We start from the raw sequence: 13494 nt of genomic DNA on the forward strand, positions 1-13494 counted from the left end.
AACTATAGATCTTTTGATTATCACGGTTCTCCATACTACTATGAACAGTGGCGGCTCCAGAGGTGGGGCTGCAGCACAGTCCAAAATTCAAATAGGGGAACTGCACCAACTGCCAGTGAGTCCCGGCCAGTGATGTTTGGCAGCGTTTGAAAAGGCAGTTGGTGTAACTCCCCTATTTGAATTTTGGACTGTGCTGCAGCCCCACCTCTGGAGCTGCCACTGCCTATGATTACTCAGAATAGCCGCAGGAAATGAGATGCAGGAGCCATATTTTACTGCATACAGGATCGCAAAAATGGGCTGTGACACGCCTCGAAAACTCATGCAACACGACTGCATTCTGTGCCACCGTTCCCCGATACCTTCCACACACGCTCCCTCTCTGTCAATTACACTGCGAGTATAAAAGGCGCTACGGGCAACTACGGTAATGTACCTTGACGAATGTGATGTACGATTTAGACACATGCGTAAATCACTGATAATCGCTCAACTACGCAAACATCGGCATTATGTACTTTTCTGAATCAGGCCCGTACTGTGATTTGCACTTCTGATAATCAGTAATCTTTTAAGTTGATATTTTGGAAACCCCCTGTCTTCCCTATCCAGCACACTCAATGTTTACGTACAAATATCAGAAATCTGAAAACCAGCTAAATGCAGAGAAGCAAAATGCATTTGAACCTACTGTACTGTATATCTCCCACATGTGAGACGGTGTAGTTCCTATGCCAGTGCAGCTGGACTGTCCTGTGCTTCCCACAATGCTGAGTTTGTGTAGTTTCTGCAGTGTGTGCACAGGGCCACCTGAGAGCGGGCTTGTGAGGGGTGACGGGTCTCTGTATGGGCTTGTGAGGGCCACAACCACACACCCCTCTAGTACACTACAGACATTGCCAAGTCCCATGAAGTGGCCCTGTCCCCAGTACCATGCCCCGCCCAGTGTCTTGGCCACCTGTGTCTGCGCTTAACTATTCATATATTTCTGTTATTTGAAAGGAGGTTAATTCTGAGTGAATTTATTAAGTCTTTGAGGTCGAGTAGACGAAAGCTGCTGTTAGCAGAACCCCTATGTACTAAACTCCGATAGAGCAAAGCTTTTCGGAGTTTAGCCCCTGTAGTTTACACCACTGCAGATTGTGTAAAGTGCTTTAAGACTATGGAGGCACCAGGGGCAGGAGAGAGATCTTTCAATCCCTCTTCTGCAGCCCCTGGCCGTCTCAGGAAGCTGACTCTGTGTGCATGCCATGTCAGCTTCCACCGGAGAAGTCTTTCACTTCTGTGAAAGACTTCCACATAATGCCGGGATATAATTAGCAGGGAAAGTGGTTACCGCAACCGCTGTCCCTGCGAGTTCCCCTTTGTACATACAGTAGTGGGGATATTTACATAAAAAATTACAATATCCCTTGCGAGATGGATACATAATTATCGTGACAGTACCGCGATTGTTAGTAAATAGACCCCGAATACTATTTATTTCTCTGTATACAATATTATTTGCCATATTTAAGTAAAACATATACTGTTTCTGTTCCATTTATATTGGGATACTGGAATTAGGTATAGAGCATGTTAAACACAAACTAGTTTAAACTTAACACATACTGTACCCAAACATTGCATAACCAACAAAAACCTTTGCATATTTATACAGAGGGATAGGATCCTTCTCTTCTGGCGTGTAACTACCGTGGGTGCAGGGGGCGTGGTTGCTATGGGGCCATAGCGCCTCCAAGGCCCGCCTCCCTCTGCAACCAGATCACCTTAGTGGAATTACAAGAAGAGAAGCCACTGATGATCTGTGCAGCAAACTGCCTTTTAGTAACAGGCACACTGCAGCCTGTGACTAGGAAGCAGGTAAATGCACGGATCATCAGCCCTGCCGGCCCCTCTCCTCTGATACATCTCTCACTCACAGAACAGATGCTGGGAGGAGGCGTGGATCCCCGGACCACGGCCACGCTTCCTCCCAGCTTCACTGAGAACTAGGGATGGACAGAGCGACTCACAGCACTGAGTTGAGACACATGGCTCAACTCAGTGAAGTGTCTCGAGACAGTGTCTCGAGACCCGCCTCTTTAGAGCTTTAGGAAGCAGAGGTGCCAGCGACTCTGAATGAATCGCTGATAGCTCCGCCCCCCAGCAGCCCAGCACTGCAGATCAAGGTTCTGCACTGACTCTTCTGAGTCATTGCACTCCTCCGAGCTCTGGCAGTAGCAGCGCGACTCAGAGTGAGTCGCTGACAGCTCCACCCCCTACACTTCCGATCCATCCGACCTGATCACGCTTCTGTACACGGACTCAGGGTCTCATTCAGACCCGCTCGCGAGCGCAGGACGCTCGCAAGCGGGTCGATGGTACCCAAATGCGCATGCGCACAACAGAGGGAGCTCCGTGGTGCGCATGCGCGAGACCCGGATAGCGACAGCCAAGCTGTCGCTCCGGGTCTCGCACCAAAGGGGGCGTGCTATCGATGGTGACTGACAGCACGCCCCCTTTGGTGGGTGTGCCGGGGGCGTGGCTGCCAGACAGAGGCGTTCCCATGGGAACGCCTACCGTCTGGGTCCGGCCCCACTGACATCACTAGTGATGTCAGTGGGAGTGATTTTGGCTCTGATAGAGCCAAAACCACTCCAGGGCTTGCGGCAGCGAGACCCTACCGCAGGGTCTCGTCGCAAGCCCGATGGTCGCGATGGTCTTGACCATCGCGACCATCATCATGGACGCTCGCATAAGCTGTGGGTGGTAACCCACAGCTATGCGAGCGTCCAAAAGGCCGCTCCAAATTTAAATAGGACGGCCCTGATTCAGAGCAAGCGCTCTGGTCAGAGCGTCCGGCTCTGAATCAGGGCCTCAGTGCAGAAGTATGGTCAGGTGGGTCGGATCAGTAGTGTAGGGGGTGGAGCTGCCACTGATTCAGGCTCCCACTGACAGAGAGGCTAGGGAGGTGGGTGTCTCGACACACCAAACAGTGAGTGACTCTAATCATTCGAACATCTGAATGATTCGAGTCATTGTGTTGAGACACTCACTCACTAGCCATCTCTAGTGAGAATAGATGGACTGGAGCGGTGCGCCGGGATCAGGAGGTAAGTATGCGGGGCTAAAGGGTGGGGCATGGGGCTGAATTGGGACGACGGGGGCATAGCTAGACCTATGGGTGCCCTGCGGAAATGTTGCTATGGGGCCCCCATACCTCTGTTTATGCTCCTGCTTATATTACCACTGCTAGCCATATACAGTACATTGGGATAGAAGGAGAGCGCTACCTCACTCCAGTAATTTAAGATATTTATCTTGCTGGACCAATGGTGAATGATAAGTCTAGTGCTAAACTAGAAGCTGGAGCTGTCGTAGAGCTAGGTTTTAGCAGATAAATTACAGCTAAATTAGTAACTTTATCAGCTAAATTGCAGCCCAGGAGCATCAGTGAGGGGTCCTGTATAATGTATATTGCTCAATAACAAGATAGATCAAGCCCCTTGTTTCCATTTTCTGTGACTGTGCAGTTATGTTTAATTACCTTTAGCCTCCTGACTGCTTTTCTGTCTACTAAAACATGTTCTGAAATGTGCAATGTCTGCATAATAATATATTAATAATTTAAGCTCATCAAACCTCAGATCCTATGCTATATCAGACTAATTGGAGTTTGGGCATATAAGGGTCTGGAAATGAACTTGCGTGCCAAATGCTGAATGTTCAAGAAATATAAAGAAACAATTGCTAATTATTTTTAACTAAAAAATTTTATTAAATTTGTTTCAAATTCAACTGTAGACAACAAATTATATAACAAACGAAAAAATAAATTGAATACATTTACAGGGTGCAGTGTATTTTGTCGACATTCATCATGTTCACATTGCTGTAATGTCGGCGTGCAGCATGTTGACATGCTTGGCATGTCGACATACATCATTGCTACACTGATAAAATGTTGTCGACAAAACACCCCTTGTGGTCTAGTGGTAACTTACCTGGTACGATGGGTTTAGTGGCTCCAGCAGTGTCTTCCAGGGCCAGTGGTGTTGTCCTTTATGACTTCTGGCATATCCTGTGGCACTTCTGGTGGGAAGTATGGCTAACCCTAAAGCTCCCCCTAGTACCTTACCATTACCATACCCTCCCCTCCCGGTGGCTAAACCTTAATCCTCCCCCTAGTGCCAACCGGAATCGGTATGAAATACTGCCGAACGCATGGCCGGCGGTTCAATTCCTGGCAGCGGCAGCCCGATACTGGAACAGATCCCGGCAGCGGCAGCCCGACAGCGCTGGAAATCCCGATCGTCGTAAGGTAAGTAATGACTAACCTAACCCCCCTAACCCTAACCCTCCTTAGGGGTGCCTAACCCTAATCCCCCCTGTAAGTGCCTAACCCTAACCCCCCCTTCCCCGCTGCCTAAACTAAGTCCGACGAGGGGGTGCCTAACCCTAACCCTCCCTCCCCCTAGCCTAACCCTAACCCTCCAGGGGGGGTGCCTAACCCTAAGTCCCCCCCTGGTGCACTAAACCTAACCCTCCCCCCCCCCGCAGCTGTCCGCTTGCGGCGCCCGCATCAGTGAAATGAGCGGCGTCTACATCTAGACACCGGGCATTTCACCCTCGCTGGGATATGACAGTTGGGAAGCCGGCTGTCGGTATAATGTCAGCCAGCTTCCCAATTGCATCCCGTGCCAACCATACCCTCACCTCCCGCAGGCTAATAATGCTCCCCCTAGTGCTTTACCCTCATCTCCTGCAGGTTAACCCTATTCCTCCCCCTAGTGCTTTACCATACCCTCACCTCCCGCAGGCTAACTCTAGCACTCCCTCTAGTGCCTTACCATACCATCACCTCCCGCAGGCTAACTCTAAACCTCCCCCTAGTGCCTTACCATACCCTCACCTCCTGCAGGCTAATGCAAATGCTCCCCCTAGTGCCTTACCATACCCTCACCTCCCACAGGCTAACTCTAATGCTCCCCCTAGTGCCTTACTAATACTATACCATCACCTCCAGCTGGAAAGAGAATTTGACCAATATAGAAAAAGAGATTTCAGAACTGACATCATTAATAAACCCCTACCGTGAGTCAAACGAATATAAGGAATTAGAGAGAGAAATGGATATTAGAATTATACGAAAAGAAAAAGAAATAATCCTAAGAAAACAGAATAAATATTTGAGAGATAGTAATTATCCCTCTGAACAAAAAGACCCAGAACTAGATGATCTGAGTGAGAAAAGTTATGAAGAAATTAGAACACCGCCTGTTTGCCCTATACACTTCCGAACCCCAATCTCAAAGAACATCAATAAAAGAAAAAGGTATAGGTCACCTAGGAGACATTCATATAATAATGGATCTGGACTAGTTTCAAATAGACAGACCCATTTTAGAGATAGGGACATAGTGAAATCCAGGTATCCCACATATTGGGAAAAGAACAGACATTTCGGTAATAAAATTGATCATTACAGAGAAGATAGGGGTCGTTTTTATCCTACACCTGAAAGAAGGAAAACTTATAATAGAGAAAGACAAGTGGGGAATGACCGATGGACTGGATCAAACAGATATGAAGTACTAAGGAATGAAGATTTTTTAGAATTGAGTGGGAGGAGACACAGGAAAAGATAAACATTGCCCCTACCAAAAAGAAAAGAACACATAGAGGTAAAAGAGGGAAGGGTTCTGGTAAACTTAAAAATAGGAATAAAAAGATTAACCAACGATAATAAATCAAAAGAGGAGACTACAAAAATATTTAATTTAAGTAGCCATCAGCTTGATGAAGATGAAAAGAACGTTTTGAGTAAAGGATTAAAATTTGCTCCGGTAAATAAACTTAATAAATTCAAAGCTTATATCGATATACAGAAATTTGTACGCAAACTGTCCTTGAAAAAATATTTTATTAGTCAAAAAAAAGAGTTCTTAGAGAAAGAGATTAATCACTTCAAACCTAAGTCGACCTTTTTTGCTTTTTTGAAAGACTCCATCCATTTTCTCCTGCATAATAACTTTTTCTGGTTTCAAGGTCAGTACTACATTCAAAACAAAGGGACTGCGATGGGGAGCAAATTTGCCCCATCGTATGCGAACCTTTTTATGGGATGGTGGGAGGACATATATGTATGGAATGATAATCCTTTTAAACAATTTTTATCTATATGGATACGTTTTATAGACGATATTTTTTTTTATATGGACTGGGCCAGAGGACATTTTAGAAGATTTCTGTGAAAAACTGAATAGTAATACTTTTAATATTTCATTAACTTTTTTTAAACATAAACAAGAGATTAATTTTTTAGACCTTACTATTTATAAAATTCAGGACAAGATTGCAACCAGGAACTACACGAAACCTACTGATAGTAACGCTTACATTAATTATAATAGTCATCATCACCCCAACTGGTTGAGAAATATTCCCAAAGGTCAGATACAACGTTTACGCAGAAATTGCACAACAGTGTTTGAGACACAAGCACAGGAATTAAAAAATAAATGTATTAAGAAGGGATATGATACAACACAAATTGAGGCTACTATAGAAAGCTTCAAAGATATATCACAAGATACCCTTTTAGAATACAAAAAAGATAGTAAGACAAATAATAACCCAGTACCTATGGCATTCATTACGACTTTTAATACCCATCACAAAAGTGTGGAGCACATTTTTAGACGGAATTGGCATATTTTAAAACAGGATCCTATTTAAAAAGAGATCATTCAAGAAAACCCAAGATTTATATATAGAAGAGCGCCAAATTTTAAAAATTGTCTGGTTAAAAGCGCAATACCTGATTAAAAGAGTGGCAGGATAAAAACGAAAGGGTTCCACAGATGTGGAATATGTAGTATTTGTAGGACTCACACAACCCAACCATCCAAAGTGGAAGAATATACTTCGAGAACGACCAAAAAGGTTTTTATGATTAACGAATTTATCACATGCAATACAACAAATTGTGTATATATAATAGAATGTGAGTGTGGTCTTCAATACATAGGGAGGATCACAAGAAAATTGAGAGAAAGATGGATGGAGCATTTAAGAAATATCAAAAAAGATTTTGAAAACCACTCCCTATCGCAACATTTCAAAGAAAAACATTCATGTTTAACTAGTGGTATTAGATCTATGATGGGTATTAAAAAAGTGGAGAACCACTGGAGATCAAAGGGTGTAGAAACTTCATTAGCAAAAACAGAAATGAAGTTAATATATGACATGAAAACCCTAATACCAGACGGTCTGAATAACGATTTCGAATTAAAATGGTTTCTTTAATAAAATATTTTTAGGAACCCCCTGTAGTATCCCAGTCAGTATGGCTTGATCGCCACTAGCGTTCCCGCAGGGTGACTAAGTTATCGATGATTAGGATCTGGAAGGGATATGTATAATAGAAGTCTGTTATTTATTTTTAGACGCCTGTATTTATTTATAGCTTATTTGCACATTGTATCATATTCTCCTTTTAAAAAAAATCTATTTATCCTATTTTTATATTGTTAACGTATTTGATATATTTATTTAGGTTTAAAAAGATGTTCTCATTCACTGGACATTATAACCTACAATAAATGCACTTTATAATGTTATTTACACAATAGAGGGACCATATAAATTGTTATTGATTTAGCTGCTTTATTACTTATAAGGTACCATTTCTGTTATGATACCCTCTGATCCTCTCTGTACTGAGTAGATCCATGCATAGAAACCAATGCAGTAATATTAGATATAAGAAATAATGATAAAAGAGACGCTGTTTGTACATTTGAAAAGGTGGAACGCATTTGCGGATGTCCACCTATTTGTGCGGGACCTCCTGGTAGCATCGAGTGGAACGCAACACGTATATCATGTTGAGACTTCTGGCGGCTTCAGCAGAAGTAATAGGGAGGTCGCCTTGTGACACTGCCTCCGGCGGAAACAGCGGCAATGCGTTCCATGATAATGGAATGCATAGCGTGTAAGGAGCCCTCAGTGCAGTAGGTTAATAAGGAGGTCATGACGTCACCTCCGGCGGAAGCAGCGGGCATGTGTTCCAAGTGAATGGAACGCATAGCCCCGTTTGTACACACCCACACAGACAATTAGTAAAAAATAAATGTTACTTTACTTCACATGGTGGAATCCATATTGTGATCTTTTTGAGGTGCTGTTATATGCTGAAGAAGTTCTTTTAAAGAAGCTATCCCGATAACTAGGAAAAGTTTTAATTGGAGGATCTAAGAAAGCAGTTTTCACTGTTCACTAAGGAATTTCAAAGAAACCAGTTTTCACTGTTCTTGGGAAACTGATATTTATATGTTATCTATGTGACTTTCTATTTAAAGTGTTCTTTACTACAGTAATTACATTCCCTATATCTCCTAAAGGGAGCGCTGGCATTTTCATTTACTTTCTAACGCTCCCCCTAGTGCAGGGATGGGGATCCTCAGACCTGGAGGCCAGATAAGGCCCCCGGAATCATTTGGTCTGGCCTTCTGAGCTTTTTTCTGCTAGCCTCATTTGGCTAGCAGGGTGCCTAGAATAGCACTACAGTATGCAGCAGTGCCGCCAGGAGCGTCCTTAGAACACTTCAAATGGTCACATCACTGCCCTTACAGCTCCTGAAGCATCCTCAGGATGCTCTGGGCATTGCTGTTTTCATCAGCGATTGTACCCCGCCCCTGTAACATCACACGCAGGGGGTGTGGCCTGCACCAGGCCAACAAATAATGTTATATATATATATATATCAAAATGGCCCTCAGCAGAAAAAAAAATCCCCACCCCTGCCCTAGTGCCTTACCATACCATCATCTCCAGCAGATTAACTCTAACTCTCCCCCTAGTGCCTTATCATACCCTCATCTCCCGCAGACTATCCCTAATTCTCCCCCTAGTGCCTTATCATACCCTCATCTCCCGCAGACTATCCCTAATTCTCCCCCTAGTGCCGTTCCATACCCTCATCTTCTGCAGACTATCTCTATTCCCCCTAGTGCCTTACCATACCATCACCTCCTGCAGACTAACCCTAATCCCCCTAGTGCCTTACCATACCATCACCTCCTGCAGACTAACCCTAATCCCCCTAGTGCCTTACCATACCATCACCTCCTGCAGACTAACCCTAATACCCCTAGTGCCTTACCATACCATCACCTCCTGCAGACTAACCCTAATCCCCCTAGTGCCTTACCATACCATCGCCTCCTGCAGACTAACCCTAATACCCCTAGTGCCTTACCATACCCTCATCTCCAGCAGGCTAACTCTAATGCTCCCCCTAGAGCCTTACTAATACTATACCATCACCTCCAGCAGGCTAACTTTAATGCTCCCCCTAGTGCCTTACCATACTATCACCTCCTGCAGACTAACCCTAATCCCCCTAGTGCCTTACCATACCCTCATCTCCAGCAGGCTAACTTTAACTCTCCCCTTAGTGCCTTATCATACTATCAACTCCTGCAGACTAACCCTATACCCTCATCTCCAGCAGGCTAACTCTAACACTCCCCCTAGTGCCTTACTAATACTATACCATCACCTCCAGCAAGCTAACTTTAACGTTCCCCCTAGTACCTTACCATACCATCACCTCCTGCAGACTAACCCTAATCCCCCTAGTGCTTTACCATACCATCACCTCCTGCAGACTAACCCTAATCCCCCTAGTGCCTTACCATACCATCACCTCCTGCAGACTAACCCTAATCCCCCTAGTGCCTTACCATACCATCACCTCCTGCAGACTAACCCTAATACCCCTAGTGCCTTACCATACCATCACCTCCTGCAGACTAACCCTAATCCCCCTAGTGCCTTACCATACCATCACCTCCTGCAGACTAACCCTAATCCCCCTAGTGCCTTACCATACCATCACCTCCTGCAGACTAACCCTAATACCCCTAGTGCCTTACCATACCATCACCTCCTGCAGACTAACCCTAATCCCCCTAGTGCCTTACCATACCATCACCTCCTGCAGACTAACCCTAATACCCCTAGTGCCTTACCATACCCTCATCTCCAGCAGGCTAACTCTAATGCTCCCCCTAGAGCCTTACTAATACTATACCATCACCTCCAGCAGGCTAACTTTAATGCTCCCCCTAGTGCCTTACCATACTATCACCTCCTGCAGACTAACCCTAATCCCCCTAGTGCCTTACCATACCCTCATCTCCAGCAGGCTAACTTTAACTCTCCCCTTAGTGCCTTATCATACTATCAACTCCTGCAGACTAACCCTATACCCTCATCTCCAGCAGGCTAACTCTAACACTCCCCCTAGTGCCTTACTAATACTATACCATCACCTCCAGCAAGCTAACTTTAACGTTCCCCCTAGTACCTTACCATACCATCACCTCCTGCAGACTAACCCTAATCCCCCTAGTGCTTTACCATACCATCACCTCCTGCAGACTAACCCTAATCCCCCTAGTGCCTTACCATACCCTCATCTCCAGCAGGATAACTCTAATGCTCCCCCTAGAGCCTTACTAATACTATACCATCACCTCCAGCAGGCTAACTTTAATGCTCCCCCTAGTGCCTTACCATACTATCACCTCCTGCAGACTAACCCTAATCCCCCTAGTGCCTTACCATACCCTCATCTCCAGCAGGCTAACTTTAACTCTCCCCTTAGTGCCTTATCATACTATCAACTCCTGCAGACTAACCCTATACCCTCATCTCCAGCAGGCTAACTCTAACGCTCCCCCTAGTGCCTTACTAATACTATGCCATCACCTCCAGCAAGCTAACTTTAACGTTCCCCCTAGTGCCTTACCATACTATCACCTCCTGCAGACTAACCCTAATCCCCCTAGTGCTTTACCATACCATCACCTCCTGCAGACTAACCCTAATCCCCCTAGTGCCTTACCATACCCTCATCTCCAGCAGACTAACCCTAATCCACCTAGTGCCTTACCATACCCTCATCTCCAGCAGGATAACTCTAATGCTCCCCCTAGTGCCTTACTAATACTATACCGTCACCTCCAGCAGGCTAACTTTAATTCTCCCCCTAGTGCCTTACCATACCCTCATATCCCGCAGACTATCCCTAAATCCCCCTAGTGAGTTACCTATACCATCACCTCCTGCAGACTAACCCTAATCCCCCTACTGCCTTACCATACCCTCATCTCCAGCAGGATACCTCTAACACTCCCCCTAGTGCCTTACCATACCCTCATCTCCCGCAGACTATCCCTAATTCTCCCCCTAGTGCCTAACCCTCCCCTCCTACATTATAACACTCAATTGCTGCTGCTTAATCCTAACCCTCTGGTCACTGCAGAATGTTGACATTTCACATGTCGAAATTGTGACTATATTGACATTCTGCAGATGCTGACATTTCAACATTATGAGTGTCCAGTGTCGGACTGGGGCATAAAGGACCCACCAGGGGAATGCAGTGATAGTGGACCATACTTATGGGTGTGGCCAGCCTTCAATGGGGGTGTGGCCAGCCTTCAAAGAGGCTTGGCTAACCATTAGAGAGTGCATGTGCTGGGCACCTTGTAAAAAAATAATAAAATATATATATATTAAATTCTGCTGGTGCATGCTAGATAATGTACCTAATTAATAACAGCAATGACCATAATCCTGTGCAGGAAAATGAAACATAAGTATAATGTATAATTCAAGTGCACAGTCTTGAACCTGATCCCTAGAGGAGAGGGGTGGGCCTTCAGGAGTGGGGCCCACCAGGGGTTTCCCCTGTACCCCTGTGGGCCAGTCCAACACTGTGAGTGTCAACATTGTGAATATCTCCATTTGTATTCTAAAGAACGTTTTATACAGGTTCTGTGTTATCAGACGGATGTAGTGTAGGGAGATCTTCTGTACTTTGGAGCACAATATTATTAAAATATACTAAAGTACATTTTGAATGTCCCTTGTCTTTCTCCACACACAATTCCTGGCATTCCCCTTTTTCTATATTGTTTAACATATTACCTCATAGGCATTGTATGCATAAACATGTGTTCATTATTTATGTGTGTGTGGGTGTGTGATTATCAAAGCTTAGTGAGAGATAAAGTGAAGATAGATAAAGTACCAACTAATTAGCTCCTACAGTAACTGTCATTTTCCAAACACAGCCTGGGAAATGACAGTTAGAAGCTCACTGATTAGCACTTTATCTCTTTTGGAAGTTTTGGGATAACATGTCTCAGAAGAAGAGATTTTATTTTATATACTATGAAAACATCTTTTAAATCCAATTGAAAAAATACTTTGCGGAAAAGAGAACTTGTGTACATTTATAACAGCTGTATCAGAAACAGAGAGCACGTTTGTGATGTAACAGTGATGTCACAAACATAGAATGCTTCCCACTAGACTGTACATTCTATTGTATTGGACACGAGGAATATGAAACAGTAACAGGATGATTTCATGTTCAACAACTGCCGTATCCGCAACATGCTGTCAGTGAAAACTAAACCCCGTCCGGAATATGGAAATACAGGAAACTGAATGAGCAAGGATGTCAGGAACATTACAGAAAATAACATGGAGCGCACTCCTTTTTCTGGTGCTCTTCTGTACTCAGAGTTTGTGCTGTTTGAAATGTGACAGTACAGCAAAAGGCATAATGCAAACCTTTAACTATATGGTGAAAAATGAACACGGGGAAGATGAAGAAGCATATATAAAACTTAAAAGATTTGTATCTGCTACTTCCAAAAAATTAATGGAAGAGATTGATGGAATGTTTCTAGGTAATTGGAATATTTTTGCATTGCCAAATGTATAGTGAACATGCTTTTACACATGTTCTCCAATGTGTGCCACCTTTTATTTTTATTACCGTAAATGGATTTGTGGTGATCAGATTGCAAATAGTTACTATTTTAAGCTTGTTTTATAAGGCATTTTAGAAGGCCACACTTCTGCCTTAAGCTGGGTACAGACCTATACAATTATCAGTCTGTTCACCCGATGATTGTACAGGTGTGTATGTAGGAGTGTTAGCTGATAATGGCTTAAAATGTTCATGCAGGATTTTTTCTGTCCCATGCGAGTTCTTTAGAGCACTGGTAAAGCTCTCCAGTATGACAGGAAAACACCATTTCTATAGCTACAGTATATGACTACATACAGGTCATCATTCAACAGTGCACTGCTAAACGCAGATCCCTGCTGATCGAGAATCTGCGCAGGCGCCTGACCCATTTTGCGCATGTGCAGAACGGGTCTGCGATCCCACACGGAGACTGTCAGCAGACTGTCGGTGATTGACAGTCTGCTGCCGTTTGTGGGTGGGGAGGGGGCGGCGATGACCTCCATTTCTCTAAACAAAGGCGTGTCGCCGCTGTTTGGAGGGATGGAAGAATCCAAGATCTCTGTCAGCAGAAGGAGATTTCCTGGCTTCTTCCTCTCATCTGCGGCGGCCGGCTGCATGACCCCATGGGTCACCTTAGCCGGCTGATGTTCCGCAGATTAATCGATGCTGTG

The 13494-nt window shown here is 44.5% G+C and overlaps 1 protein-coding gene across 1 annotated transcript in view; it reads left to right on the forward strand.

The window, feature by feature from the left end:
• Positions 1-12523: 12523 nt before the first annotated feature.
• IZUMO1 (izumo sperm-oocyte fusion 1) overlaps positions 12524-13494 on the forward strand; it is an 88944-nt gene continuing 87973 nt past the window's right edge. The window contains exon 1 of the mRNA XM_088444475.1: positions 12524-12758. Coding sequence (XP_088300601.1) covers positions 12524-12758 — 235 coding nt within the window. The remainder of the gene's footprint in view (positions 12759-13494) is intronic.

This window comes from Taudactylus pleione, unplaced genomic scaffold (genome assembly GCF_031769625.1).
Source record: "Taudactylus pleione unplaced genomic scaffold, aTauple2 ptg000366l, whole genome shotgun sequence".
Taxonomy (NCBI): Eukaryota; Metazoa; Chordata; class Amphibia; order Anura; family Myobatrachidae; genus Taudactylus; species Taudactylus pleione.